General features: G+C 50.6%; 2 protein-coding genes across 7 annotated transcripts in view; one reads left to right on the top strand and one right to left on the bottom strand.

The window, feature by feature from the left end:
* DPCD (deleted in primary ciliary dyskinesia homolog (mouse)) overlaps positions 1-11,720 on the bottom strand; it is a 19,347-nt gene extending 7,627 nt beyond the window's left edge. Inside the window, exons 1-4 of one of the 2 annotated variants that reach the window (XM_082408522.1) lie at positions 11,596-11,710; positions 6,698-6,778; positions 652-776; positions 174-307 (exon numbers count right to left, since the gene is read on the bottom strand). In XM_082408522.1, coding sequence (XP_082264648.1) covers positions 174-307; positions 652-776; positions 6,698-6,778; positions 11,596-11,659 — 404 coding nt within the window. In that variant the 5' untranslated portion in view covers positions 11,660-11,710. Of the gene's footprint in view, positions 1-173; positions 308-651; positions 777-6,697; positions 6,779-11,595 lie in introns of both variants that reach the window. The other variant, XM_082408523.1, reaches the window with a different exon arrangement.
* POLL (DNA polymerase lambda) lies at positions 11,682-25,410 on the top strand. 5 transcript variants are annotated; one of them, XM_082408361.1, is made up of 9 exons: positions 11,682-11,810; positions 12,659-12,799; positions 13,537-13,831; positions 14,418-14,580; positions 14,939-15,256; positions 16,001-16,174; positions 16,747-16,875; positions 18,936-19,104; positions 19,553-20,448. In XM_082408361.1, exons 2-9 carry the CDS (start codon positions 12,685-12,687, stop codon positions 19,915-19,917), a joined length of 1,728 nt encoding a protein of 575 aa, XP_082264487.1. In that variant the 5' UTR covers positions 11,682-11,810; positions 12,659-12,684; the 3' UTR covers positions 19,918-20,448. The 5 variants fall into 5 exon arrangements, with proteins under 5 accessions (XP_082264487.1, XP_082264486.1, XP_082264483.1 ...); XM_082408360.1 differs by lacking the exon at positions 11,682-11,810 and adding an exon at positions 11,828-12,120; XM_082408357.1 differs by lacking the exon at positions 11,682-11,810 and adding an exon at positions 12,001-12,021.

Here is a 25,410-nt window from a genome sequence, read left to right as displayed (position 1 = left end):
AGCTTTTAGCACCTCCTACAGGACTTTAGTGAAGCTCTCCTGCCTCCCTCAGAGCTGCACAGCAGGCTTCTCTGCCCTCTGAGGTGGGGAGCCGTCTGAGCCCTAACCCCAGGTCAAACCGCACCCCCACCTCGCGCATACACAAGCAGGCAGGTGCCCACCATGCCACTTACTTTTTGTTGGTTGTTCTGACGACAACACAGCGCTCCTTCTGGTCCACACAGACACTGTAGACATCCTTAGGGTATGGGAGGTTTCGAATTCGCCACTGGAAACTCATCTTGGTGTCCTTGCGCATGAAGATGGGCTGCAGAAGGCAAAGCCAACTTGAGGACTATTCTTGGAGGGGGGTGGGAAAGGATGGCTCCCCCCTCCACAAAGCTCTATCAAGGGGCACAATGGGAGACCCTCAGCTCTTCCCCACAGCTCCCCTCTGATACTGCCATTGCTGTGACATTCTAGGCCTGGAGCCCTCGCCCTGGGATGACTAAGCCAAAACACTTTGGGTACTCATTGAAGCAAACATTTCTAGAGCACTGTGTCCAGGTGGGTACACTGGAGATGAGGAGGTGAACAAGACATGGCGCCTGCCCCCGAGGGCCAGCAGCCCACTCCCCCAGCCTCCCCAAGACACCTGACAGACAGACATACATTGGAATTGCTTTCCGTGATGAGTTCAGGCCCCAGGCTCCCTGCTGCTGGGAGTGCTGGCTCTCCCACCTCAATCTGCCACTGGCCCAAGGCGCCCAGGGCACTCTTCACACGCCATTTCCTCACTGAGGAGAGAAGGAAGCAGTGGGATTATGGGGAAGAAAGGTACTCTGCTTCTTTCTGCTGAATCATCAATATCACATTAGGTAACTGGAACAGGATAAAAGTGGGAGCTACCGGCTTTTACACTGGCTTTATCCATCTGAGCAGGGACCTCACAACCTCTGAAATCTCAGGAGAGTATTTCAATATTAGACAACTTGTAAAGCCCATATCATGGGTGCTCAGACAAAAGGAATTAGAACAAAGCTCTGAAAGGTGCCAAGTGGAGTTCAGAAACCCCCAGGTGTGACTTCATGCAAAGGGAAGATGTGAATGTTAGGAAAAGTGTAGCTACGAGTAACAGGGAAAATGTGGATCCCCAAAAGTGTGAGCTGACATGCATTTTTCCCTCTAAAAATGGGCAGAGGAAAAATGAATTAAGAGGGTGAAAGCTGATAGGCAGATTTGTCTCATGATTCAGAAAGTCCAAATATAGAAATTCACTCATCTCAGGTGTACATGGCTTAAAACAAAAGCCCCGGAGTTGTATTTACAGGAAATTTTAGGCACACACCATATTTTAAATGCATTATTTATAAAAGATCTAATGTACATTTTTTATAGAGTGGAATCATCCTTTTATAATGCAAATAATCATCTCTATTTTACAACCCAGATGTTTGCATAAAAGTGAAAAGACTAATGCAGTAGACACTAACTGAAGGCCCCTGCTGGGATGCTCAGGAACCCCGCTCAGCCCTGTCACAGTGACTACCGTCAGCACACCATGGCCACGGGGGGCTTTCCCGAGCGCGACCCCTGTGTTCCTTCCCTGCCCGCAGCAATGGGGGTCTTCCAGGTGGCAGTCCCAGTGTTGCTCCAGGCCAGCAGCCTTCCTGAAGCTGCTGTGAGGAACCAAACAACTCAGAAAGTGCCTGGCGTCCTGTCGCAGTTGCTCCTTTTTCTGGGCCGGGGGGTGAGAGCTGCAATGCGATTCTCAGGATGGGTTTCTTTGAGACCTTCTGGGCAGCGGTGCCAAACCCAAACACCCTCATGCTCTAAGTAAGGCACACAAGCTGAACACAAAAGTATGCGGCACAATTTGAATTTTCCCTTTAATATGTGCTTTTATAAGGTCTGGTGCATTCTGCAGTGCGATTTTATTACGTCTCAGGGCCAAAAACTCTCCCTAGAAACACATTTCCAAGTTTACAATGAAAATTAATAAGGAAGAGTAAAACTTGGAAATATGCTTTAAAGGCAACTTTTTTCTTTTTCTCACAAATACTTCTTCTCTCTTAAGTGAATGGACTGTGACCAGAAGTATATCCAAATCTATTCATGTAATACTTCGCTTAACTGGAAGCCAGCCTTCTGGGCTGCAGTGTTCACAGTTGCAAATTCAGAAGCGACAAATGCCTCTAAGTGGCGGTTTCCTGTGACAAGACCCATGTATCTCACGCTTTATTGTAGGAAAGATCACTCCCAGATTCTCACTCAGACATGTATAAAATGCTATGTGTAGAATAAGGCAGGAAATTAATTTTTTCCCAGGCAAACTGACAACAGCATGACGGGATAGCTCACATCAAGGGCAGCGACAGAACTAAAAAGGATGTGGTACCATTTGGTGTGAGGACAAACAAGCATCCTTAGACCCTGACGGGATCACGATATAATAGAACACAGTCATCACAGAGTTTAAAGGTGGAGGTTCCTTTAGAAAGCATCTAGTCCAGTACCTGTATTTTTCAAATGGGAAACAGCATTTCTTCCCTGCCTGCTCTCCTTCAACCCTTGCCACCACTCTCCAGGGGAGAGTATGAAGAATTACCAAGGCTCAGAGAGATACACTAAGGCTTCCCTGGTGGCGCAGTGGTTGAGAATCTGCCTGCCAATGCAGGGGACATGGGTTCGAGCCCTGGTCTGGGAAGATCCCACATGCTGCGGAGCAACTGGGCCCGTGAGCCACAACTACTGAGCCTGCGTGTCTGGAGCCCGTGCTCCGCAACAAGAGGGCCGCGATAGTGAGAGGCCCGCACACCGCGATGAAGAGTGGCCCCCACTTGCTGCAACTAGAGAAAGCCCTCGCACAGAAACGAAGACCCAACACAGCCATAAATAAATAAATAGATAGATAGATAGATAGATAGATAGAAAGAAAGAAAAAAAAAGAAAGATACACTAACTTGCAAAAACCACAGCTAAAATTCAGGTCTCCTAACTTCAAGACCAGAATTTGAATCATTAGTAAAAGGCTAACTTGTATTCTATAAACATTCAATAAGCATATATGATATTTTAAAAGGTTCACTTTAAAAAAAAAAGTAGCTCTATTTGTTTTTTGTATTTTAGCATTTAAAGGAAAAGCTTCAATTATTTGAAAATGTATTGATAATTTATGAAAAACACCTAACTATCTGGGGCTGGATAAGTGAGGCGTCCTGTAATCATGGACCCTGTTAAATCATGTGTCCTGAGGCATGATGCCAGTGTGGCCAGGAGAGGCAATTCCGATACCAGGATTTCCTGTCTACTCTTTTATCCATGGAATACTGGGTTTGGAACAGAAACCTTCCCAAGGAGTACCCTAAGGAGGAGGAAAGTCAGCTACTGGTTTCCTTACTGCTGACCTTGAAAGCCACTCAGGTCACAGAAATTTGGACCCTTGGCTGTTTCCCTTTTTTTTTTTTTTAACACCTTGGAATTAAGTTCTTTGTTAGAATATGAAGAAAGTCTCCATATTCATTCCCTTGTGAGATAAGGTCCAACAAATGAATCGGTGAAGTCCTTGTTATTTCTCCCATGGACGTGGGCATGAATGCACACATGCAAATACACATTTTGTCTTGTCTTTCTTGTCCTGTCTTTGTTCCTGAACTCAAGGACAGCTCCTGCGGCAACAGAAGACTGTTTCCACCTGCTGTCACTCTGATTTGATTATATGTTAAACCCAAACTGGTGTGTGCAAGGCAGCTCCCTGGGACGCTGTCATATCTTCCCGGCTGAGCCAGGGCCAGTCCTTGGAAAGGAGACTTTCAATGACCCTGTAAAGGGTCTGATGGGGAATATATGAAGGAGGCAGCGCCTGGGGCCTTTTTCCTAAGTCAGCAGGAAGCAGGCTGATGTCCCAGACTGCTGAAAGGAGGCCCCATCTTTCAGGTGGGCTGGAAAGTGGAGGTCCTAAAGGCTTCTTTCCCCAGAGCTCCAAGCCCTGGCCCACTTCCAATGTGGATAATTACATTCCCCTTTCCTAAATACTCCCTGCAGCTTAAACTGGATGCAGGATTCTTCTTTTCTGCCCTAAAACACTGCAACATTGCTATGTGGCTATTAAACAGCTGCCACGTCCCATCCCTGAGGAGGCTGAAGGGAATCGAGTGGGTCATTTATAAAGCCGGTGAAGTGCTTGGGGATGAAAGTGCTCAATATCCTCCAAATGCAGCCTGGGGTGGTTAGGCTGGCGGTCAAATACCAAAGCAGATTAAGCCGGTAATCCGAATGTAATCGCTGGGGGATGGCCTGCCCTTCAGCCGCTGCCCCCCTGGACATGCTGTGTTCTTCTAGGGCTGGTTTGATGTTCCGATCATTGTTATGGGGCCCTTCAGTTTTTTCCTCTATGAATACACATACAGCATTCACTGTTGGGGGTGGGAATGAATAGCACTGAGAGGGTAGAAAAAAAATATGACACTACTATGCTTATTAACACCGACCGGAAGAGCTCCGACCCAGACAGATGTCCTATTGGTAATTCTCTCTGTAAATTACTTTCTGGGTTTTTCGGACAGAAAACCAGTTTGGCCAATTATCCAATTTGTATAATTAGCTGAGAAAATGAAAGTATTACCATTTACACCCACAAAAACCCTGTCCATATTTTGCTTCAAAGAATGCACAAATGGAAGTCAGTTCAGGCCCTGGGATTATTTATACTTAAAAATGAAAAAAAAACAGTACTTTGCAAGCTGGCGGAGGTGGGGTGGGGTGGTTGGAGATGGGTGAGAAAAGGATCAGCTGTTCAAAGGGCCCAGTGGTTTGAGCGGGGTGTTCCTTGCCGCCCATCTCTGTCCTGCTCCCTCCAGCCCCTACCCGGGTCATTGTGGGGAGAACAAGATTTAGTAAGAAAAGAAAACGGGATTAAATAACCTCAACTCCCAACAGAATGTTCTTGTGGATTAAAGCATGGGTTCTTCATCAGATAGACCTAGGCTTAAATCCTAGCTCTGTAACTAACCAGCTGTGTGATTCTGAGCAAGGTGCTTATCCTCTTGAAGCTTCCATTTTTCCCGACTGTTAAATGAAGACAGCAGTAACCTACCACACTGGGCTGTAATGTGGTTGGTTCGTGTAAACCACTTAGCATGGCGCCCAATAAAAGTTACGGCATTGCTATCATTAGGTAAACTTTAGTCAGACAACATTCTCCTATGAACCTCCATTTCTACTTTTAAGAAAAAGGAGTTTGGAGGCCACTGTCTATTCTCCACCTGCCAAGAGGGAAAATGACAAGTTCATGTGGGATGCTACAAATGAAGGGACCTGGACTTTTTTTCATTTTAATTTCATGTCCAAGCACAACTAAGAGGCCTTGGGTTTTATTTGTTTGTTTGTTTTTACAGCCACAGCCCCGACAGCTGTATTATTTGCTCTGTGTGGAGAAGAGAGGTGACGCTGGGGGCTGGGGGAGAAGAGCTACCGCTAGTCCCCGGCCTGGTGATGGTGGTGGTCAGCCCACGTGACCTCTGCTTTCATAAGCTCACCCCTGTTAGGCATTCCAAGGCTGTCACCCCTTGGGAGCGCTATAAATTACAATGGTTTGTGAGGATATTACTACTGTATTGGTTTCCACCAAATCAGTGTCATATGCTAAACACATCAAGATTTTTAATAGCACCAGACTAAACCAATTGGGACTGGAACCCAAGCAGCTCATAATAAGGAGGGATCAACACTTCACTCTGCGGCTGAACATGCACAGGACACATATTTTAAGACTGGAGACTAAGAGAATGCAAACCAGTGTAATCTGTGTTGTCGGTTCTAGACATTTATGAGCTGTCAGAAAAAGGGAAAAAGAAACTCCCTCGCCAATACTACCTGTCGATCAGGCCCAGGAAGAAATTAAAGTCAAGAATAATGACAAGAAAATAACCCAGCCCATGATTCTATCATTGGTCTTAGCATTTCAGGTGAAATTTAATAAAGAGACCAACTCCCACTGCTGACAGCCTCAGGCCCTGGGTCAAAGAACCAGCCACCTAGCTCTGGGAAGTCGGTTAATGCTGATGTGCATACCTGAGAACAGAGAATGAACAAATCAAATAATTCCCAGAAATCTGAGCTACGGCCCCTATTCATGAGCGTATTCTTAGAGGAAAAGGGCTGCAGGAATGAAAGTGACAATGCTGCAAAATCACCATTTCTACCTCCTACTCCCTTTGATTCAGACCTTCTCCAAAATGAGGGACATATTTAATAGAGCCACTTCTGAGGCAAGGTCAAAAGCTGTGCCTCTGATTCTTGTTTGTTCCCGATGTGGCTTCAGAAAACAAAACAAAAAAATAGGCAAAAAAACTGCAGGGAAAGCCTGCCCTTACCACTACTCAGCCTTCAAGGCTTACTTCCAATTCCACCTTCTCTGTAAAGCTTTTTCCCAATGGTTTCTTTACATGCCCATTCCCACCTTAGAAGAATTACTCACTCTCTTATTTGTCTGGGGGTGGAGTGAGGTTTACTGGTCAAGCAGACGCCCACTCCATCTCTGGTGTCCAGCCCTGACCTCAGATTATTTTCAGGAACAATCTTGCCTCAAGGGCTTCAGTCTCCCTGAGCTTCCACATGCGGTGCTGGGATCCTCCCTGAAGCCTCAGCTATGCGTGTTTACCTCTGCTTAGGTCACCCCAAGTGTTCCTAAGGGCCCGCTGGGGGCCCCGTCACTTACCAAGTAGTTCACTTGTCTTCTCATCATATTCTTCGGCCATTTCCTTCCCATCTGGGAACAAATAGTGCACCTTCCTTCTCCCTAGGCACAAAACAGAGAGTGCCTTACCTCTGAGCCTCCTCTTGCCTTGGGCCTTGCAGGTCAAGAGATCTACCTGGGGGCTTCCCTAGTGGCGCAGTGGTTGAGAATCTGCCTGCCAATGCAGGGGACACGGGTTCGAGCCCTGGTCTGGGAAGATCCCACATGCCGCGGAACAACTGGGCCCGTGAGCCACAACTACTGAGCCTGCGCGTCTGGAGCCTGTGCTCCGCAACAGGAGAGGCCGCGATAGTGAGAGGCCCGCGCACCGCGATGAAGAGTGGCCCCCGCTTGCCGCAACTAGAGAAAGCCCTCACAAAGAAACGAAGACCCAACACAGCCAAAAATAAAATAAATAAATAAATAAATAAATAAATTAAAAAAAAAAAAAAAAAAGAGATCTACCTGGGAAACACTAACAGCCTTGGGCATGTTAAAAAACCTTCCCAGAGCCTCCCACGAACTCCTTGCCAACCATCGCCCACCACTACTTTAGGACATGTCCTGGGACTCATTTCCTTTCTAAGCTTTCTCTGAACATGTCTTTACTCTGCTGATTCTTCTACCAGAAATAGCTCCAAACTTCTTCCCAACTGCTGAACTCCTCCTTGCCCTTCAAAATCCAGCTCAAATGTCACTTCCACTGTGCAATCTTCCTAAACTATCACCCCTAACCACCTTGGCAAAATTCATCACTTGTTTGTTTATGCCTCCCTGGTGCTTTATTCATATCCACAGTGGAGCATTTATCACATACTATGCTTTTAAAAGCATCTGTTTCAGAATGATATCATATTTATCTTTCTCTCCCCAGTTCCTAAAACCAAGCCTATGTGCTCAGGATATTGAACTGGGTTTCCCGACCAAAGCCTCCCTCCAGCCGTGCCCTCGCTCTGCCTTCTTCTGTACATGTCTAGGCCATCCCTATCACACAGCCACATGATGTTAGTCCCCGTGTGTTTTCCTTACAGCATTTACCTTGGTATGATTTTACATGTATTTGTGTGATTTTTGGATTATTGCCTGTCTCTTCTACTAAGGTAAGAGGGGTTTTATCCCCCCTACCTATGGTTTCCCTATCACTTAGTATAGTATTTGGCATATTTTAGGAGCTCAACTAAATACTGATTGAGAGAGTGAATGAACATTGCTTCATCTTTCATTGAAAGAACAGAAGAACCCAATGGCGTCTCTTAGACCAGCTCTTCCACCTATGTAATATAATACTAAGCATTTTCTTAAAAGTGGCTATATAATTTCCCCTATATTTACAGATAGGTAAGTAGATATAGGTAGGCTCCTCAGTGAGACTAATAACAGTACCAATGCCCAGTAGACAGGTACCTAACGTATGCTTGATGAATAGAGCCCCAAGGCCCTTAACCAGCTAAAGGAGTCACTAGCCAAAACTTGCAACTGTTATCTGATCTACCAAGCCTTTTCACTGTCCATTCACTCCTCTGAGACACAGTTCCCTTGAGTCATTCCGAATTTGTATTCTGGGGAAACTCACCCCCAAATTTGCAGGGCCTCTCAGTAGGCCCCTAGGTTACACCACCTTTACTCATTTGTTTGGCTCATAGAGCTGTAAGAGGTTGTCCTATCAGGAGTGGGGTATAAGGTGCTCCCTGTGAGTAGCTGAGGGTGTCTGGCCTGACTCTCTTCTCCCCTGGAGTCCAGTCTTAAGTGCAGGCAGGATGCAGTGCTTACTATGGGCCAGGCACTTTACATGTTTTATTGCATTTATTCTCACAATAATCCTATGTGCCTCCAGTACTTGTATTCCACAAGTAAGGAAAATTGAGGATTAAAGGTCATGTAACTTGTCCAAGGTCATAAAGCTAGGAAATGACAGCCCAGGCTTAAACTCACTTGAGGCCAAAGTTGATCCTGTAATAACCATACTAGTATATCTATATGGCTTTAAGGTTATAAGGATGAACAATGTTCCAAGGGTTTATTGTTCATGTTTCTAGTGAATTACCTGTTTAGGCCTTAGCCTATTTTATTTGGGTATTCATCTTTTTCTTACTAATCTGATTGAACTTTGTATATATTAAGCACGTGTCATATATGTTGCAAATGTTCTCAGTTTTAATTGCCCTTTAACTTTGTTTAACGTGGGTTTTCCCAAACAAGTGTTTAATTTTTATATAGTCAATTGCTTTTTCCTTTGTGGTTATTATCCAGAAGTTGTGCTTAGAATATCCTCCTGTACCCAAGATCATATAATATTTATCTATACTTCATTCTAATACATATTTATTCTATGTGTACATATGTATCTGAATATAAAAAATCTTAAGTTTATTACTATGATATTTTGGTGAAAGAAAAAAATATATGAGTTTGTATGCATGGAAAAAATATGGAAGTTTCTGTATGAAAATGTCAATTGTGGTTATCTCTGCATGGTAGGATTACCAGTGACTTGTTTATTAATTTTTCTTACTTCCACAGTGAACATAAATTATTTATGAAGAAGTGTATTGGGTTCTCATTAGCAACAGAAGTGATTGTTGGCGGGAAGTTAGTAGCATCCTACACCCACTCACATACACATTAGGAGGGTAAATCTATAGGAGAGGTTTGACAAGGCATATACACACATTTGGCTTTTTTTGTTTGTTTTCTTTCTTTTGGTTTTGGTTTGGTGGGGGGACTAACAATGTTGTTTTGTGATGTTACTCACAAAAAAACTTAACGAAGTCCTGACTGATGAAATATTTGTTTAACACTGTCCTTTGACCAAAGGAAGTGAAAGCAGGGACTAGAATAGATATTTTGTACACCCATGTTCACAGCAGTAATTATTCACAATAAAAAAAGTGGAAGCAACCCAAGTGTCCATCGACACACCGGTGGATAAACAAAATATGGTATATACATACAATGGAAGAATGTTATTCAGACCTTAAAAAGGGAGGAAATCAAAATTTCCTCAAGCGACATGCGACATTTCCTCATTTCCACATGCGACAACATGGATGAACTTTGAAGACATTATGCTAAGTGAAATAAGCCAGTCACAAAAGAACAAATATTGTATACTCCACTTATATGAGGTTCCTGTTGTAATCAAATTCATAAAGACAGAAAGTAGAATGGTGATTACCAGGGGCTGAGGATAAGGAGACTGGGGAGTTAGTGTTTAATGAGTATAGAGTTTCAGCTGAAGATGAAAACGTTTTGGAGATGGATGGTGGTGATGGTGGCATAACAATGTGAATGTACTTAATGCCACAAAACTGTACACTTAAAAAAGGCTAAAATGGTAAATTTATGTTATGTACGTCTTACAATAAAAACAAAACCCACTGTCCGATGAGATAATGTTCAGAATCTTTGGTTTGGCATAGGAGATCTATCACAACATACCTCAATTTATCTGCAATCTCTCTTCATTTTCCACCATTTCCCCTCATCGCTTGAGAAAAGTGTCCTTTTATTCACTATTGCATCCTAGCACCTAGTACCTGACACAGTGTAGGGAGATATGACTGGGTGAATGCTTCAGCCTCACTAAATGTTTTGTTATGCCCCTAGTAATCAGCCATATACTTTCACACCTCTGTGCCTTTACACGTGAGTCATTCTTCCTGGAATAACTATCCCCTCTTCTCCACTTAGCAAACACCTATTCATCCTTTAGGACCCATAAACATCACCTCTTCTGTCAGGTCCTCCTTCAAAGAGATAATCATTTTCACCTCTGTGCTCTCATAGCATTTTATAGAAGAGTCCAACCTCTATTTAACACACACGCTTTTGTTTATTTACATTTTTTTCCTGACCACTATGTGAACTCCTGGGACATGTCTTTTTCTTTCTATCTGCTCTAGCACACAACCTGACACACAGTAAAAATCATCCCTAAATACTGCATGAATAAATGAGCAAATGACCAGCTGACTTCAATTTCCACTCTTTCTTAACTGGCCTCTGCCTGTGGATGTCAGTCCCTGCTGGTTTCCTGAAAGCTACAGGAATTCAGACCGAATTCATTCTGGCTGCCAAGTGAGTCCAGGAAGGGACCCTGAAGCACTGGCCAGTCCTAGGGTGGAAGAAAGTCAGAACTCCATCCATACCTCTGTGCCCACCTCTTCCAGGACCAGCACGAGGTGGGGGTAGGGGGTTGCTTTGTCTCCTCTAAAGACCCAGGGAACATTTAGAGGTTCACTTACAAACATAACATTACAGCTGGAAAGGACCTCAGAGACAACACAGGTAATCCATCCACCTCATTTTACAGATGAGGAAAATGACGTTCAAACAAGTAAAAGAGGCCGACTGGGGAGCCCACGGTAAATTAAAGGCAGAGTCGTTAACTAGAGCCCAGGTGTCCTGCCTCTCTATGATACCAGGCTGCTTTCAGCAACAGAACCTCCAGACTGAGGTTCATGGGATCCCAGGTCAAGATCCAGTTGTACCACTGACTGACTGGGGGAGCTGGGGCCGATCTAAAATCCTGGATTTCAGTTTCCTCTTCTGTAAAATGGGGTCAAAACTAACCACCTCTCGGGACAGCGGTGAGGAGCAAATGACAGTGAACGTGAAAAGAATTATTATTTATTAGTAACAGAACTCAGAGCGGAGTGAGGTGGTGTCCAGGAAACTAGGGTGTCCAGAGACGTGTGTTCCAGTCACCTCATCTCTCTGGGCCTCAGTTTCCTCATCTGCAAATGCAGTAACGGCCCTAGGGGGAGGCCGCGACCTCCCAGCCCTGCCGTCCTGGGCTGAGGCCCTTCCCGGAGGCGCCAGAGCGGAGGGCCGGACCCTGGGGGAAAGGACGAGGGTGCTCGCGGGGTGCCTCAAGTTACCGTCCTGCAGCAGCGCCGTCTTCTCTGCCGCCCGCAGACTCTCCAGCCAACCCGTCACCGCCATCTTCCCTCAGCCCAGCCGCGTGCCCGGCCGCTGCCATGGCAACCGTTCCGCTTAGGGTCACTTCCGGACGACCCGGAAGATGTTCTGGACATTTGCTTGGTCCCACCCCGCAACCCCTCACGCCCTTCGTCTGCTCTCATTGGCTGCTCTGGTAAGTAATTTACTCCTGCCCACCGCCGGTGACCCGTCCAGCCTGAAGTTGACCCCATCCGGCACCGAACCTGGGGAGTGGGGCGGAGCCCTCAGGGCAGGATCCAGACCGTCCAGCCCTCGCCTGGCCCCCAGCTGGGAGTCCCTGGCGCGCGCCAGCTGCGTACGCGGCGGGTGCCTCACACCTGCCAGCGTCTTCTTCACCCCCAGCTGTGAGGCCGAGACTCCCCCAATCCGGGAAGGCGCCCCACACCTGCTGCAGTCGTGCATCTCCCTGCAGCTGCGGGCCTGCGCGCCCCCCGCGCTGAGAGGTCCGAGACCAGGGCAGGTGCAGGGCGTTCCCCCACCCCACCTCCTAACCTCCACCTGCCATCCCCCACCCCGGTTTTCCTCTGCGGGTGTGTGATGGGGGTAGAGAAAGATTATATACAGGTCCCCCGAAGTCCCCACTCATTTTGAGAGCCCAAGTCCTTCCTAAAGATGGAGCTCCATTCCTAGCCTGGCATCTCGTTTTGGTAAAGCCTTTTGGAAGTGGGATGCAGCAGGAGCAGACACTGCACACTTAATCTTCAGAGCACCTCCCTGAGGAATGATATCGTTTGGTACCCATCAAAAGTTCCCCCAATAGTTCCACTCTTCCCCTTATTTTCCCCAGTACTCTGACTTTGAAAGTGGTGAGTGTAGAGCTAGGCTAAACCACCCAAGTTCAGTTGGGTTTTGGGAGACTCCTGGGAACTTGGCTGTCCCCAAGGCCTGGTCAGTAGAGACCCCACCTTCATAGTCAAAGGGGTTGGGGGGCCTCAGTTCTGGGTTTCCACATGACAGCTGCCCTGATCAACCCTCCAACAGAAAGGCCAGGCTCCAGCCATACCTCAATGGACCCCAGGGGCATCTTGAAGGCATTTCCCAAGAGGAGGAAAATTCATACCAATCCATCATCAAAAGCACTTGCAAAGATTCCCAAGAGCGAAGACGGAGAAGAAGCAGGAGGTGAGTGGACCCAGCCTCAGAACCCTCATGTGTTTGAGCCTGAGGCTTCTTACATCATTCATGCCCAGAATCAGATATTGCAGTTGACTCTGCCCGCCCAGAGCCTGCAGGTTTGTTTTTACCTGCCTTGTTCTAGGCTTGGTCCCCAGTCTTTGACAGGCGACTTGCTGTTTTATCTTCTACCCCGCCCTGAGACCTCCATAAATCAGAAAATACTCCCTGGCCCCTAAGGAAATGACTGGTAGAATCCTTTGCTCTCTAGGAGGTTCCCTGCTGCTGCAGGGAGGGAATCCTTCTCAGGTCCCCAGACTTATAAGTTATTTTGCAGCCAAATTGACAAATAGATGGCAAAAGCTTACATGGTGGGCTGGGTTGGGGGAGGTGAATCTATTAGACTGTGAGGCTTATAGTGGCAAAACATGTGCTTTGTGCCTGATACATAATAAGTGTCTACTAATATGTGTTGAAAGAATAAATGATCAAATGAAGTGATTTACAGGGTAACTACAAGGTGCCAAACACTGTTCTAGGTTATATCAGGGAACAGGACGTATCAGAATCCTTGCGCCTTACATCAAGTGATGGCCCACAGGAAATTAACTGTATGCCTGTGGTGGAATCCCCAGAAGGCAGGCTGTCTGGGTGGAGGAAAACGAGTGGGGGGAGGGGACTGTGAAGGGTTCATTGGGATCATGTCTGAAAGTATGACAGTAGGCATCTGGATGTCCCCTCCACAGAGTGGCTGAGCTCCGTGCGGGCGCATGTTGTACCCACTGGCATTGGGCGAGCCCGGGCAGAACTCTTTGAGAAGCAGATTGTCCAGCATGGTGGCCAGATATGCCCTGCCCAGGCCCCAGGGGTCACTCACATTGTGGTGGATGAAGGCATAGACTGTGAGCGAGCCCTCCGCCTCCTTAGACTGCCCTGGCTGCCCCCAGGTGCTCAGCTGGTGAAGTCAGCCTGGCTGAGCTCGTGCCTACAGGAGAGAAGCCTCGTGGACACAGCAGGATTCAGCATCTTCATCCCCAAGAGGTAGGCTGGTCCTAGTCTTTCCTCAGATGTTTTCTTGAGCTATTAAACTCTCATCGTCTTAATTGGACACATTAAAAAAACATGATTTCAGGGCTTCCCTGGTGGCGCAGTGGTTAACAATCCGCCTGCCAATGCAGGGGACACGGGTTCGATCCCTGGTCCAGGAGGATCCCACATGCCGCGGAGCAACTAAGCCCGTGCGCCACAACAACTGAGCCTGCACTCTAGAGCCCACCCATGAGCCACAACTGCTGAGCCCGCGAGCCACAACTACTGAGCCTGCGCTCTAGAGCCCGTGAGCCACAACTACTGAGCCTGCATGCCACAGCTACTGAGCCCGTGCGCCTAGAGCCCGTACTCCACAACAAGAGAAGCCACCGCAATGAGAAGCCCGTGCACCACAATGAAGAGCAGCCCCCGCTCGCTGCAACTAGAGAAAGGCTGCATGCAACAAAGACCCAACGCAGCCAAAAATAAACAAACAAACAAACAAAACCAAAAAAACCATGATTTCAGAGTAGAGAAGGATTGGGAACAGAGGTAGCGTGAGACTTTGGTGTCTTAACCTCCCATCACCATCCTGCAGGTACCTGGATCAAGCACAGCTCAGCAAGGCAGACCAAGACTCTTCTACTCCTCCTGGAGCTAGTGAGGCTCAGCTCAGGACAGCCCTCTCTCCTTCCCCTCCTCCCACCAGACCTGTATCTCCTTCCTGGAGGGCAGAGGAAGTCACAAGCCTCCAAGCACAGGTGAGGAGCCTCCCAGGCCCCACAGCTCTCTTCTCCTGGGAACTAGATCACAGAAACAGGGAGAGCCTGGTGGTTGTTCAGAATGTCCCAGGCTCCTGAGAGAGGAGGGCTCTCTTTACTGTGAAGCCATTTAACTCTTCCCAACACTCATCACTCCTGCATTTGCCCAGGCCATATCCACCACATATCACTGGGGATCCTAAGGCTGGGCCCTAGGGGAAGCCACGTGGAACCCAAATCTGCTGTAGAAGACCCAGCATCCTTCTTGGGTCTGACTAGGAAACTCAGCCCCCACCTCTGAGGAGCCCTCCTCATGGGGGGCATGAACTTATTGTCTCTTCTCCTTCCCTATGTCCAGCCCGGCTCTGGTGGTGAAACCAGTGATGGGGAAGAGACCCAGGTTAGCGCAGCTGATCTGGAAGCCCTGATCAGCGGCCGCTACCCAACCCCCCTTGAGGGAGATGGTGAGCCTAGCCCAGCCCCTGAGGGCCTGGATAAGTGGGTCTGTGCACAGCCTTCGAGTCAGAAGGCGACCAACCACAACCACCACATCACAGAGAAGCTGGAAGTGCTGGCCAAAGCCTACACTGTTCAGGGGGACAAGTGGAGGGCCCTGGGCTATGCCAAGGCCATTAATGCCCTCAAGAGCTTCCACAAGCCTGTCACCTCCTACCAGGTACCTGGGGGTCAGGGGAGGGTATGTGGGGGGCTGGGGGGGGTTTTCTCTTTACTGGCCAGAGGTCGGTGGAAGCACCAGTCACAAGTGGTGATCAGGTGGAGTGATTAAGATTCTCTGATGTTTGGGACTTGCACAAAAGAAAAAAAAATGGGGAGATTAATGAAAGCGGCTTGTCAAAATCTTGATAATTATAAAAGCTGGGTGATGGGTACTTGGGGTCCAGTATACTGTTCTTTCTACTTTGGAATTTTTTCCATAATAAAAAGTTTTTTAAAAGTTCAGGCTCTGAAGGTCAACAGACCAGAGTTTGAATTCTGGTTCCCATCATTCACTAAGTGTAACTTGCCTAAAGCAAGTTACTTAAACCCTCTGAGCATCTGTTTTCTCAAAAGTAAAAAGGGACTTAGTAACAGACACAGTATTCCCATGAGGACTTAATGAGATGACCCCTGTAATGCAGGACCTGATACAGGGTAAAGCCTCATAAATGTTAGCTCCACTGTTATGATGGCAGTGGTGACTAGTATCGTCATTATTGCCTTTCCTCTGCTTCCTGTGCTGATCTCCATCCCTCTGGGAACCAGCAGATAAGTTTCCCAGCCCATTCCATCCAAACTTCTCATCTTCAACTCTGCCCAAGCTTTATACAGCTATCAGTTGCCCACCGGCCATACTGGCTTTTACTCAGACATCTGCTAAAGGAGTCAGTTTCCTTCCTGCCTCTGCCTCCCCTTCCTCTAGGAGGCCTTCAGTATCCCCGGAATTGGAAAGCGGATGGCTGAGAAAATCGTAGAGATCCTGGAGAGTGGGCATCTGCGGAAGCTGGACCACATCAGTGAAAGCGTGCCTGTCTTAGAGCTCTTCTCCAACATCTGGGGAGCTGGAACCAAGACTGCCCAGATGTGGTACCATCAGGTCACACCCTGTCCCAGCCCCCACTTCAGTTTTACTATATCTTAGAGCTCCTGTCCCACAGTCCTGTTACCCTGTGCTTTGATGAGAATGAACCCAGACTATAGAGAGACCACTTCTCAAAGGGACCAGGGCCCATGCAGATCCCTCTCTTGGCTCTCAGAACTGCCCTGTTGCTTGGTATCGTTGAGGCTTAATCTGTGGTGTAGGCAGAGACAAGAAGTATAGTTCTCTGTCCCCCAGACCAGCAAGGGCCTTCCTGAGGAGACCAGGCCTCTGGGCTGAGTATCCAGAACAGTGGTTCCCAAACCCAGCCATGCCCAGAATCACCCCCAGATCGATGGAGTCATGAACCAGTGTTTTAGGATTGTGGCAGGGCTGGACTGAGGTGTGTCTTCCATGCCACCTGCATTTCCCAAGTCCCACTGATTACAGACCCAACCGCTCCTGGGGTTGGTCCTGCCTCAGGCTTTCCTTGGAGTCTGGGGGTGATGGAAGCCTTGTGTGTGTGCTTATTCACTGCCTCTTCATTGGTCCTGGATCCTCATAGCCTTCCCATCTGGCTTTTTTTTCAGGGTTTCCGGAGCCTAGAAGACATCCGAAACCAGGCCTCTCTGACTACGCAGCAGGCCATTGGCCTGAAGCATTACGATGACTTCCTGGACCGCATGCCCAGGGAGGAGGCTGCAGAGATTGAGCAGACAGTAAGCAGGTGTCCCAGACCAGCAAGGAGAGCCAGGTCCTACTATAACATCAGGGCCTGGCTCAAAGCCAAGAACTCTCGATCCCTCAGCAGGGGAGCCCAGCAGGCAGAGGAAGCTATGGGGGGCCAGAGATTGGGACTAGTGGGGAAAGAGCAATTGGCTTAGGTAGGGAAGGGCTGCAACACTAGCTCTCTGCGGTAGGGTTCTCAGTATCGGGCAGAGTTAGCACTGGCTTACGTGCTAGAATGGTGTTAGGACTGGGTTAATGTTAGGGCTAGATTAGAGATGGATTATGGTCAGAGCTACCCGAGGATACTGGGATTTGAACTGGGCTATGTTAGGGTGATCAGGGCAGAGATTCTTAACATTTTTTGATTCACAAACTTCTTTGAGAACTTAATGAAAACCATGGGCTCTTTCTCGCCACAATTTTTTTAAATGTACAAAGTTTTATATCTCCAGAAGTACACACCTTCTGCAGGTCACCCAAGGCTGGTTCAGGGTTTGGGTTAGGGTTGGTGTAGAAGCACAGTGCCAGTAGGACTAGGTTTGGGGTTAGAGGAAAGCTAGATCAAGAGTTAAGGTTAGGCCTGAATTAGGAGTAGGGTTTTCTTAGTGTTGGATGCTTTTAGTTAAAATTTGTGATTGTCCTGGAAATAAGGTTCGGCCAAGATTAGTGTTTGGTGTAGAGTTGGGTTAGGGATTCAGTTCATATAAAACCTAGATTAGAGGGAGACTAGGGTACATTTTTTCAGTTGGCCTTAGGAGTAGGGGCTGATTTGCTCCTACTTTGGTCTATGATTCTGATAGGGTAGGACTCCCTGGAGACTCTGGCCCAGCTTAGTTGAAATCAGCCTCCCGCTGTACTCCCAGCCACAGGACTCTGACGCTAGTGTGGGAGGGACAGGCAAGCCCCTTTGTCCACCCATCACCAGGACTTGGTGCTAGTGATGACCTGTCACTCAGCCACGGTATCTGGGCATAGAGAATGCCCCAGCGAGCCTCCAGCCCTGACCCACTGGAACAGAAGTGGCTCCCCACCTGGCCCACTCTCCCCATTTAAGGTCTCCAGCCTTAGGAGGTTTTGATGGGATTACTCATCCTAGGCCTCCTCCATCCTCTTGGGAGGCTCAAGGAGGGAATTGAGGGGATTAGCAGAGCCTGCCTGTCAGGAGAATTGAGGTATCCAGGGCCCCAGAAATCTCAGTGTCCCGGGGTGGAAGCGGGCGTGTGTGTGTGTGCGTGTGTGTGCGTGTGCGTGTGTGTGTGTGTGTGTGTGTGTGTGTGTGAGATATCCACATATGAAAGACCTCAGTGTTTCTGGGGTGGAGGCTGATGGGCTTACCCCCGCTCAGTGAGGGATGATCCCTCAGCTGACAGTTCCCTCTGTCTCAGCTCCCTCCCCACCGAGCCCTATTCCTCCAAGTAAGGATGTGGGCATTGGCTCAGAAGTGCTTCCCTTTTGCTTTCCCTCCTTTCCTTTGTTACACGTGCAGCTGTATTTCTGGGCTCCGTCTCCTCCGAGGCCTGGGCCCGGGGCACCCTGCCAGCCACCTGTCAGGCCTCAAGCCCCAACTCACACACTCTGCCTTTAGCTCCAAATCCAAAGATACCTGGGGCTGTGGAGACCTGGCTGAGGGCTTCTCGGCACCTGGCTCTTTGTCCTCAGTGGAGTTTCACAGACCTGGGTGCATGGGTTGGGACAGAAGCCCAGAGAAGATATGTCTCTCTGCTCTTGAAGAGCGGTGCCTTCCCTCAGAATCCGAGCACATATTCTCATCTTCTCATCTCTCTCCTCAGGCCACCCCCGGTGATGTGAGCACGTTTTCTCCTCTTCTGTCCTAGCCAGGCTGGAGAACTGCCACTCTCCAGGGTGGAGCTCTGCCTCTGTTCCTTGGGGCTCTCTCCCTCAGGCTGGATCATGCATCCAGGGATTGGCTTGGGGCACAAGGGGGCGTGTGGGCTCCTGGGTCAGGGAAGGCCCTTGCGCTGCTGTGGAGATGAATTCCTGGCAGGGCTTGAGTCCCACAGCCCTCACCCCCCTCGCTGTCCTTTTTCAGGTCCGGGAAGCAGCTCAGGCCTTCAACCCTGGGCTGCTGTGCGTGGCATGTGGTTCGTACCGACGGGGGAAGGCAACCTGCGGTGACGTGGACGTGCTGGTCACCCACCCGGACGGCCGGTCTCACCAGGGCATCTTCAGCCGCCTCCTGGACAGCCTCCGGCAGCGAGGTATAAACCCCACCCCTGGGTGAGCAGGGGGACAGGGGAGGAGTGGCCCCCAGGAGGGAGAACCTCAAAGTGGCAATCTCTAGGCAGGAAGCAGGGGAAGGCTGCTTCATGAAAATTCCACCTCTCTCCTGTGGCCAGAACCACTTCAGGGAAGAGATGAATCAGCTCCCCCTACCTCCCAAGAGGTGCTCAGTAATAGCTGCAGTTTGAGTGCCTCCTCTGATCGTTCTGTGCCCCTGTGGGGGACTTGGAGAGGAATTACTATGCATGTTTTACAGAAAAGGACACAGACCTGGAGAGGGCAAGGTCGCCCAGCAAATAAGTAGATGAGCGGGGAATAGAGGACCCAAGGATCATCAGGAGAGGCCTGGGAGGTTAGGCGGCCCAGGGCTGGGCAGCCCAGGGCCTGGCTCCCTGCCCTCCTAACAGCCCTCCTGTATTGGGCCAGGGTTCCTGACGGATGACTTGGTGAGCCAGGAGGAGAATGGCCAGCAGCAGAAGTACTTGGGTGTATGCCAGCTCCCAGGGCCAGGGCGGCGGCACCGACGGCTGGACATCATTGTAGTTCCCTACGGCGAGTTTGCCTGTGCCCTGCTCTACTTTACTGGCTCTGCCCACTTCAACCGCTCCATGCGGGCTCTGGCCAAGACCAAGGCCATGAGCTTGTCGGAGCATGCGCTCAGCACAGCTGTGGTCCGGGACACCCAAGGCCTCAAGGTGGGGCCTGGCCGAGTACTGCCCACCCCCACTGAGAAGGATGTCTTCAGGCTCTTAGGCCTGCCCTACCGAGAACCAGCTGAGCGGGACTGGTGACCCACGGCTGGGGGAGGGGGTGCCAAGCTGGACCGGCTGGCCCTCCTGGCCATTCCTCCAGCCTCAGCTGGCTGAACCTCACTCTTTTCAACCACCAAGTCCTCTGGGCCTGATGGAAAAGGCCAGCCTGGCTCCCAGGGCTACCCAGCCCTCTCCCCGACAGGAACAGGGTGCTGCCCCCTCTACCTCACCATTGCCCCTGGGAGAGTTTAGCACATGGCCCCCTGCCCCATTTTAAGCAGGAACTGGTGCCTGGTTTGAGGCCAGCTTCCTGTGCTGAAGGCCCAGGCATCCCCCTTCTCTACCCCAAGGAGGGTCTAGCATGGGATGGGGGCTGCAGGGGAGAGGCGCACAGCTGAGGCCCAACATCACCCAAGACCCTTCAGAGCAGGAGAATGAGCCACTCCACGTGTGCTCCCTCCGCCCACCCCACTTCCTGTGCAGCTGGCAGTGTAGGGAAGGGGCACCCCAGGCGCGACGAGGATAGCATTGGAAGGCCCAGGGACCCAGTAAAGTGCACTTGACATTCAACCTGCCTGGTGTGTCTGTGAGCTGCTGCAGCCTCTGCCTGCCTTTCTTCTCCCAGGCAGGGACAGAGATAGGAGGTGAATGGGAACCCAGAGAGGCCAGTTAACTGTTCTCCAAACAGGCCGGGCCTGAGTCAGCTCCTGAACAACTCAGAAGGGGGCAGGGGTGGACATTAAAAGGGAGAATTCGTGGAGTCAGGAATTAGGAGCGCCTGTCTACCCATCAGCATATCCTGTGGACCCTGCCCTAGAACAGGTTATCTGAGGACATGAACAAAGGTGGCAAGGCTCATTAGGAAGAACTAAATGGTGACCTGTGTGCCACTGACAGGGCTGAGGCAGTCAGGGAAGGCTGCCTGGAGGAGGCGAGGGACAGCCTGGCAGGAAATAGCCTATTTGAGAGTGGTAAGCAGCTCTGTTTGGGGACAACGAAGGAACCTGCTTTAGAGGGGATGCTACGTGCTGGGGGTTGGGAGAAGGCCAGGCTGGTACAGGACTGAAAGTCAAGCTGAGGGGCTTAGTTTGGTATAGCAGCTAGGAGGGTCCAGCTAGTGGCATCAGGATGGTTTCGTAGACTGGACCTTGCAGGACAGGAAACATTTGGTAAGGGGAGAGGAGCAGTGGGAAGGTTGGGCATACCAAGTACAATATAAAGAATATCGGGCTCAGAGGCTGGAGAAGGTGGCTGCGTTGGAGGAGCACCAAGGAGCCCGGGCCGCAGAGATGGGCTCCACCTCAGTGTGCTGGCTGTGAGGCAGGGAGGGGGCGGGTGCCGAGCCCTGCATCTGTTGGTAACTTGCAGAGTCCCAGAGCTGGCCTTTGTTGGCCTGGTCTCAGTCAGGAGATCCCAGCAACCTTAGAATGGGCCCCTCAACTCTAGTTCAGAACCTTGAAGTCCAAGCCGTGGGGCCTTGCCTGCATGGGTCATGCCAGGAAAGGAATCAAAAGCCATGGGAGGGGGCTTCCCTGGTGGCGCAGTGGTTAAGAATACGCCTGCCAATGCAGGGGACACGGGTTCGGGCCCTGGTCTGGGAAGATCCCACATGCCGCGGAGCAACTAAGCCCGTGAGCCACAACTACTGAGCCTGCGTGTCTGGAGCTTGTGCTCCGCAACAAGAGAGGCCGCGACAGTGAGAGGGGCCCGTGCACCGTGAAGAAGAGTGGCCCCCGCTCGCCGCAACTGGAGAAAGCCCTCGCACAGCAACGAAGACCCAACACAGCCAAAAATAAATAAATAAATAAATAAATAAAAATTAAAAAAAAAAAAAAAAGCCGTGGGAGTCTGGAGGGCCCCTTTCACAGCTCAGTACCAGAGAAGCCACATCAAAGGGCCAGAAGCTTTCGTGAGGGGCGAGCCTCTCCTCGGAGCTTCTACTCCCAGGGAGGTGTGGCTGCCCAGGGCCTGGAGTGGAAAAGAGGAGCTGGGACATCTCTGGGCCCCCCAGGTGTTAGGGCTGCTTTCAGCCCCCCTTAGGAGCTCTGCTAGTCTACTCAACTGGGCCCTCTGCGCCCACCACCATCCCCAGTAAGGGGTGGCGTTGACAGAAGCCCAAAGCCTGGGGTGTCCGTGTCCAAACGTTGCTGCTCCTCTCTTTCCGCTTCCCACTTGAGTGCCCCAGCCTGCTCAGCAGCCTCTCCAGACCCAGAGGAGCAGGGCCTCCAGGGCTAGGAGAAGAGGGGACCAGTGGGTCACAGGATAACTTGGCCAATTAACCCCTTCCTACACACAGGAAGTCTTCAGAACCATAGGGAGGGACAGTGCTGACTTCTGGATCTGGTACCAGGGGCCTGGCCCCCATTCCTGCCATCTCTTGTGGGAAGGAGGGGAAGGACCCCCCCCCACCCCCCCCAGGAGACTCAGAATTCTGGAGACCACCTTCAAACCGTACAAATTCCTGGTCCCACATCCTGGTAAGGGCAACAGGAAATCACGGGTTAAAAAGGAGAGTGCCCACACCCTCCAGAGAGACCCATCCTGCGGGTGGTGTCCTCTGGGCTGCTCAGTGTGGCACAGGAGCCCAGGAGAAGAGCTAATGGAGGGATTCTGTGTCTTGAGAAGGCTGCCCAGTTTGGCAGAGGGGGCGGTCCTCTGAGTCCAAACTAAGCAAAGGGTGTGTTGGGGGGTGCCCCAGCCACCTGAGAGCCGAGCCTGGTTCCTGGGCAGGCTTTCATCCCAGTGCCCCATCCTGCTAAAAGGGAGACTGAATTTTGGAGCCCTGGTGGGAATCGGCACCCTATCTAGCAACTGAGCACCCCAAAACTACCACCCACTCACCACCTGGTCCTAACAAAGAGGAAGGGCCCCACAGGCCTACTTCCTGCCCCTAGCTCAGCTCATCGTCACTCTCTCCCTGAGCCACAGTGGTCTCTGGCCAGACCACAGGTGTGGTGGGCAGGGTAACAGTCTCCCAAAGATGTCCACAGCCTAATCCCTGCAACCTGTGAATATGTTACCCTACTTGGTAAGAAAGGGACATTGCAGATGTGATTAAAGTTAAGGATTTTGAGATGAGATTAGCCAGTGGGCCCAATCTAATCATGAGTCCTTAAAAGTGGAGAACTTTTCCTGGCTACAATCAGAGAGAGAGCTGACAAAGGAAGGAAGTTTAGAGAGATGTGATGTTTCTGCCTTTGAAGACAGAGAAAGGGGACTACCAGCCAAGGAATGTGGGCATCCTCTATAAACGGAAGAGGCAAGGAAACAGATTCTACTCTAGAGCCTCTGTAACAGAACGCAGCCCTGCCAACACCTCAGTTTTATTCCAGGGAGACCTGTGTCAGACTTCTAAACAATAGAACTGTTTAGTAATAACTGCGTTGTTTTAAGCCACTAAGTGTATGGAAATTAGTTACTGCAGCGATAGAGGACCAATAGACAGGGTGTGTCTTGTTCTTTCCCTGTACAAAGTGAGCAGAGGGATGGTGGGTGTGAGCAGGCCCTGCTGTGAGGTGGAGGGTGTCCCTGGAAGTGCAGTGGGGTGTGGGGAAACGGAGGGGCCTCCTTATATGGCTGCAGTAGGGGAGGGGCAGGTGGTAGGCAAAGCTGGGAGCCCAGTCCTCATGGGCTGGCTGCCCTGTGCTCAGTCTGAGCCTCGCAGTTTCCCTCTGCACTTTGTGCCTAAGGTACGATCCTCTCCAGGCTGCTCAGCCCCAGCCCTGCCAACCCGGGAGCCTCATCTTTTCCCAGGGCCTGGATTGATAACACTGGCCCAAGACTTGCACTGAAAGGGGAACGAGACCAGGCCAAACTTTCCTCCTGGCTTCTGGCTGCTCCTGGGGGAGCAGGTGTGGGCACAGGGCCAGGGTTTCCCAGGCCTGGAGTGGGTGCTGCAAGGTGGACAGGCCCAGCCATGTCCTGCCCTCCAGGACCCAAGGGCTGGGAATGGGAAACCCAGGCCCTTTGTCCTGCTTCTCCACAAGAGGGTTACGAGTTCCTGTCCCTTTAAACAGAATGGGATGCTTCTTGCCAGGACTAGGAATGACAGCTTGGAGAAGACATCATTTCCTCTCTTCACTTCCCCAACAGGAGAGACCCCCTTTCCAGGCCCTCCTCACCATCCCAGAGATCAACCTCACATGGCAGCTACAGCTGTTGGGGCACTTGCTGCTACCCAGACTCTGCAGACACCAGCTGCACCAGGCCTAGGACGGGCTCAGCCCCCAGACCTTTAGTCCTCTGTCGACTCTGCCCTTCAGTCCAGACACCAGCCAGATAGTTTTCCAGAACGCCTGAGCCACTGGGCAGCCCTGCTTCTGAGCTCTGGAACAGGCAGACCCTCAGGGCTGAAGTCCCCAAACTGGCCTGAGACTCTGGGCCAGGCCTCATCCCCATAGTCTGAACCAGGGGCTCTGCAAGCCTTGGTCCCCCACACTGGAGGTCAGTGCAGAAGCTGAGCCCTAGCAAAAGACCTACAGGGAACACTACTGAAAAAGGTCCCAGAGGTGAGAAGAGGACCCAGCAGTGGAGGGACTGTGGGCAGGGCTCTGAGAATACCATGGGAGGGCAGTACGGGCACCAGGCAGTGGGCCACTGCTCAGAACCTCTGTCTGACCCTTCTCTCTGCTGGACCCGGGCCTGGCGCTGATGGAGCAGGCCCATGGCCCCAGACGTCATGTTCCTCCCGCAGCGAGACTCCCTTAGCCCTGCTGTCCTCACCCACCAGGCTCTGGTTCCCTCAGCTCAGCTGCCACTGTGCCTGTGTCTGACTGCATGGGCATTTGCCTGTGTGCCTAAAGTACATCCCTGGCCCTGTGTTTGTGTGCTGTGAGTTCATGATTTTGCATCTGCACACGTGTGTGGACAACCTGGGTGTGTGTCAGTGTGTCTGCCAATCTAGACCTCGGTGTGCACGCCCCAGGGTCATCAAGGGCTCAGGCAGGGCCTGGGGCTGGAAGGGGAGTCCTTGGAGTCCCCTGTGGTGCTGGGCAGGGACTGCAGAAGGTGGTGGAGGCCCAATGGGCTGCGGACTCTGAGTCCCCGTGTCCTGGAGGCGGCCGCCTGCGTCAGCCTTGAGCGGCCATCAATAGCGCGCGGTTAATTAATTTGATGGGAACAGCAGGGACCGCCGTTTGCATTTAGTGAAGTTCCAGGAACTTCCAACCTCATCTTCATAATTGGCCTCATAAATTGTAAGAAAGAGAGAGATCAGCAAAGCAGGAGGGAGGAGGGGCCGCCCGTCCGTCCTTATTTAATTTTATTGCTGAAATTCATCTTTTTAGCCTCCTCCGGAATCTGCTCTCCCTGCCGGATTTGCCTAATCATGATAAATTAATATTCATTTCCCCGCCTCTTACCCAGTTCCGGCGCTGGGATGGAGTTGGGGAGGGTCTCCTTCCAGCCCCTCTGCCAGGCCTTGGTGGAAGCCTGGCAGGTGGGGACCCCTGCAGGGGAGCTTGCCTGCAGAACAGAAAGTAGAGCCTGGGAGGGCTGGAGGGGAGCCTGGAAGAGGGGCTCTGTTACCGTGGG

The sequence above is a fragment of the Balaenoptera borealis genome (genome assembly GCF_965194805.1).
Source record: "Balaenoptera borealis genome assembly, chromosome: 10".
In the NCBI taxonomy this organism is placed as follows: domain Eukaryota; kingdom Metazoa; phylum Chordata; class Mammalia; order Artiodactyla; family Balaenopteridae; genus Balaenoptera; species Balaenoptera borealis.
Note: the sequence above shows the minus strand (reverse complement) of the source record. Positions and strands in the feature narration are given on the sequence as shown.

Bases quoted from the DNA above. Each gene is read 5' to 3' on its own strand.
- POLL (XM_082408361.1), top strand. From the start codon at position 12,685: ATGGACCCCAGGGGCATCTTGAAGGCATTTCCCAAGAGGAGGAAAATT. The intron at 15,257-16,000 runs GTACCTGGGGGT...CCCTTCCTCTAG, and splicing joins AGCCTGTCACCTCCTACCAG to GAGGCCTTCAGTATCCCCGG. The intron at 19,105-19,552 runs GTATAAACCCCA...GTATTGGGCCAG, and splicing joins GGACAGCCTCCGGCAGCGAG to GGTTCCTGACGGATGACTTG.